Source organism: Sinocyclocheilus anshuiensis, unplaced genomic scaffold (genome assembly GCF_001515605.1).
Source record: "Sinocyclocheilus anshuiensis isolate Anshui unplaced genomic scaffold, SAMN03320099.WGS_v1.1 scaffold194, whole genome shotgun sequence".
Lineage (NCBI taxonomy): Eukaryota > Metazoa > Chordata > Actinopteri > Cypriniformes > Cyprinidae > Sinocyclocheilus > Sinocyclocheilus anshuiensis.
The window spans coordinates 1,606,338-1,609,156 of record NW_015546074.1 but is presented as its reverse complement, the minus strand read 5'-3'; the positions used below and the strand labels follow the sequence as shown (position 1 = coordinate 1,609,156).

The window sequence follows — 2,819 nt, the reverse complement described above, 5'->3', positions numbered from 1 at the left end:
TTATTAATTAATGTTTTTTTTTTTAAAGTCTCCTTTGCCTCACCAAGGCTGAATTTTGATCAAAAATACTTGTTTATAAATAATAATCTAAAAACAAAGTGCTTTCTATTTTTATATATTTTAAAATGTAATTTATTCCTGTGATGCAAAGATGAATTTTCAGCATCATTACTCCAGTCTGTATGCTGATTTGGTGTTCAAGAAAAATGTATTATTATCAATGATGTAAACTGTTACACTGCTTAATATTTTTGTAATATTGTCGAACTAAGTTTCTCGTTCCTACTTGCACTTTAACGGACAAATACACCTTGTCAATTTGAACAATAAAGCGATTTTAGCGCATTCAAGCGCAAGACGACGCAAACAACAACACCATTCAGTGTGTTCTGTGTCCACGGCGCACACATATAGAGCCGTGTCTCAGGCAACGAGAAAGTCCTGTATGGAGTTTCTTTCCGAGTCTTCTTGCGCTTGAACAGACAAATACATACACTATATTTGTTGTAAAGTTTTTGTCCCTAAGCTGCACCCTCAAAGCAGTGCCACACCACTCTTAGCCTGTTCAGTTCCGTTAGCCCCAAGCTCCACCCACCCAATCTCAAGCCAATTAGAGCTATCTTACAGACTTTATTAGCTGCACCTGTGTCCACAACTTGTGCCTTTTTGTACGCATGTGGTTGTACTGTGCAGAGGACTGAGTTTTTACTCCTTCCATTCTGTTTTTCCTGCGTGTGCGTAATTAACCATGTAAGTGCCTTTGTGTGATGCTAAATATCATTTTGTATGACTTAAGTTTGGCCTAAATGTGTTTATTTTCATGCTTGCTCTAGTTCCTGTTTAGGCATGTGCTTTCGTTATTTAATGTGCAGTTGATGGAACATTGTGGTTGCCTTGTACCTTATTTAGCACTGTTTACTGGTAAACTAAAACTCTGTATATTTGTTCCCCTTTATAGAAACCACACGAACATCTATTGACTAGACTGGACCTGTTCTTACAGACAGCCCCACTGACTTCAAGCTAGCTACCTAAACATCTGCCACCTCCTTAGCATGGTTCCTCCTTTTCAATATTAGACCCATAAATTGTGTTTAAAGTGACCGTGCATAATTTACCAACTGCTGTCGGTGTCCTTAATGTTAATTAAGCTTTACAATGATTAATCTATATCTTTAATTTATACAGTGTAGAATATTCAATGTTATTTTACGTTTAAGTATTCAATTTCTGTACTTGAACACCTACGGATATAAAAATATAAAGCATCTTTAATTTGTATTATTGTTCTATTTACAGTATTTATTTGTGCCGTTACTTGTAATTCATGTAGTTCATTTGTTCTTTTTTTACTGACTGTTCATTTGTCTTTAATAATGTTTAAAACCTATATTTGTTTTGCTAGTTTCTGCTGTGGTATCGAAATTGGAATGGAGAAGTGTAAAATGTAACTAGTATCTAAAATGTTGGTGTCATATAAGCTTACTTATTAGAATACAAGATAACATGGGTAAAAAAAATGATAACAAATACATATATATATATATATATTTTTTTTTTTTTTTGTGGCAGGGCCAGTGAAAATATTGGCAGAGTAAGTAAAAAAATACTGAACCACCGGCCCAACTGGCCCAGTAGAAAAAATCCTTAGCGTTGAGCCCTGTAGTGTATATGATAGTGTATTCAGTGTACAAAATATATCGGATTAGTTGTACAGCCTAAGTTTAATGTCTTTTTAGGTTAAGGATTCAAAAAATCAATAGTAATAAGGATGCAAGCATCATGCTTGCCTAGCAAACACCACTAATGAGGTACAAGTCCCTCCTATTTTTAGATATATCACCCATGTACTGTCACTGCATTTCATTACACCATCACATTCTAGAATTGTGTTGAACATTCAGTGCAGGTGTAAGGAATGAACGCAAGTCAAAACACTTTCTCTAATTAAAAATGAATTTAAACGACAGGGAAAATGATCAACATCTATCTAACCTCACTACTGAAAACATTCTAAATAAATAATATTATATTTGTATAATGTCATTCTGGTTGCATACTACTACTTTCCAAAAAAAAAAAAAAAAGGACAAAATGTTCCACAGCAGCTCACCTTCATAGTTGACCTGACCATCTCCATCGATATCTGCCTCTCGGATCATCTCGTCCACTTCCTCGTCTGTCAACTTCTCCCCCAGATTGGTCATGACATGACGGAGCTCAGCTGCACTGATGTAGCCGTTTCCATCCTGAGAAGAGAATACTATGCACATCAGGTTCACATTTTGTGTGATGTAGAGTAAATATTGCGTTTTGACCTCCAGATTAAGGTTAAGAGTAACTAAATGCAACTAAAAAAAAAAAAAGCTGATAAATTGGACATCTGCAAGTGTTAAACATACAGCATCTACTGCAAATTGATGAAATGCTTCACATTTTTCTTTAGTCTTATTTAATTGTTCTTTTTGTTCTCATGTCATGTATGTACAGTGCACAGCGTAAATGAGTACACCCCCTCTGAATAAATATAAAAGATGTATTTTCTTAATGATCACTAATATAATTAATATAATTCATGGAAAGATGGCAAAATTGAAACATAGTAAACATACTTCATAAAAACAACAAAATAAATGCCAATATTTTCTGTACAATTAGTAAATTAGCCAATTTTGTTTAAATGAAGGATTGCAGAAATGAGTACACCCTAGATTTAATTCAGAAAATGTATAATATTATAGTACTTAGTATGTCCTCCAGAACTTAAAGTATACTGCTCTGACCCTTCTTGGCACTGAGTGTACAAGTTCATGACAAAT

The 2,819-nt window shown here is 34.2% G+C and overlaps 1 protein-coding gene across 1 annotated transcript in view; it reads right to left on the bottom strand.

Annotated features, from left to right (window-relative positions):
* Positions 1–2,819, bottom strand: part of LOC107699829 (calmodulin) — a 50,333-nt gene that overhangs the window by 5,933 nt on the left and 41,581 nt on the right. The window contains exon 5 of the mRNA XM_016501224.1: positions 2,114–2,249. Within this exon, the coding sequence (XP_016356710.1) occupies positions 2,114–2,249 (136 nt within the window). The remainder of the gene's footprint in view (positions 1–2,113; positions 2,250–2,819) is intronic.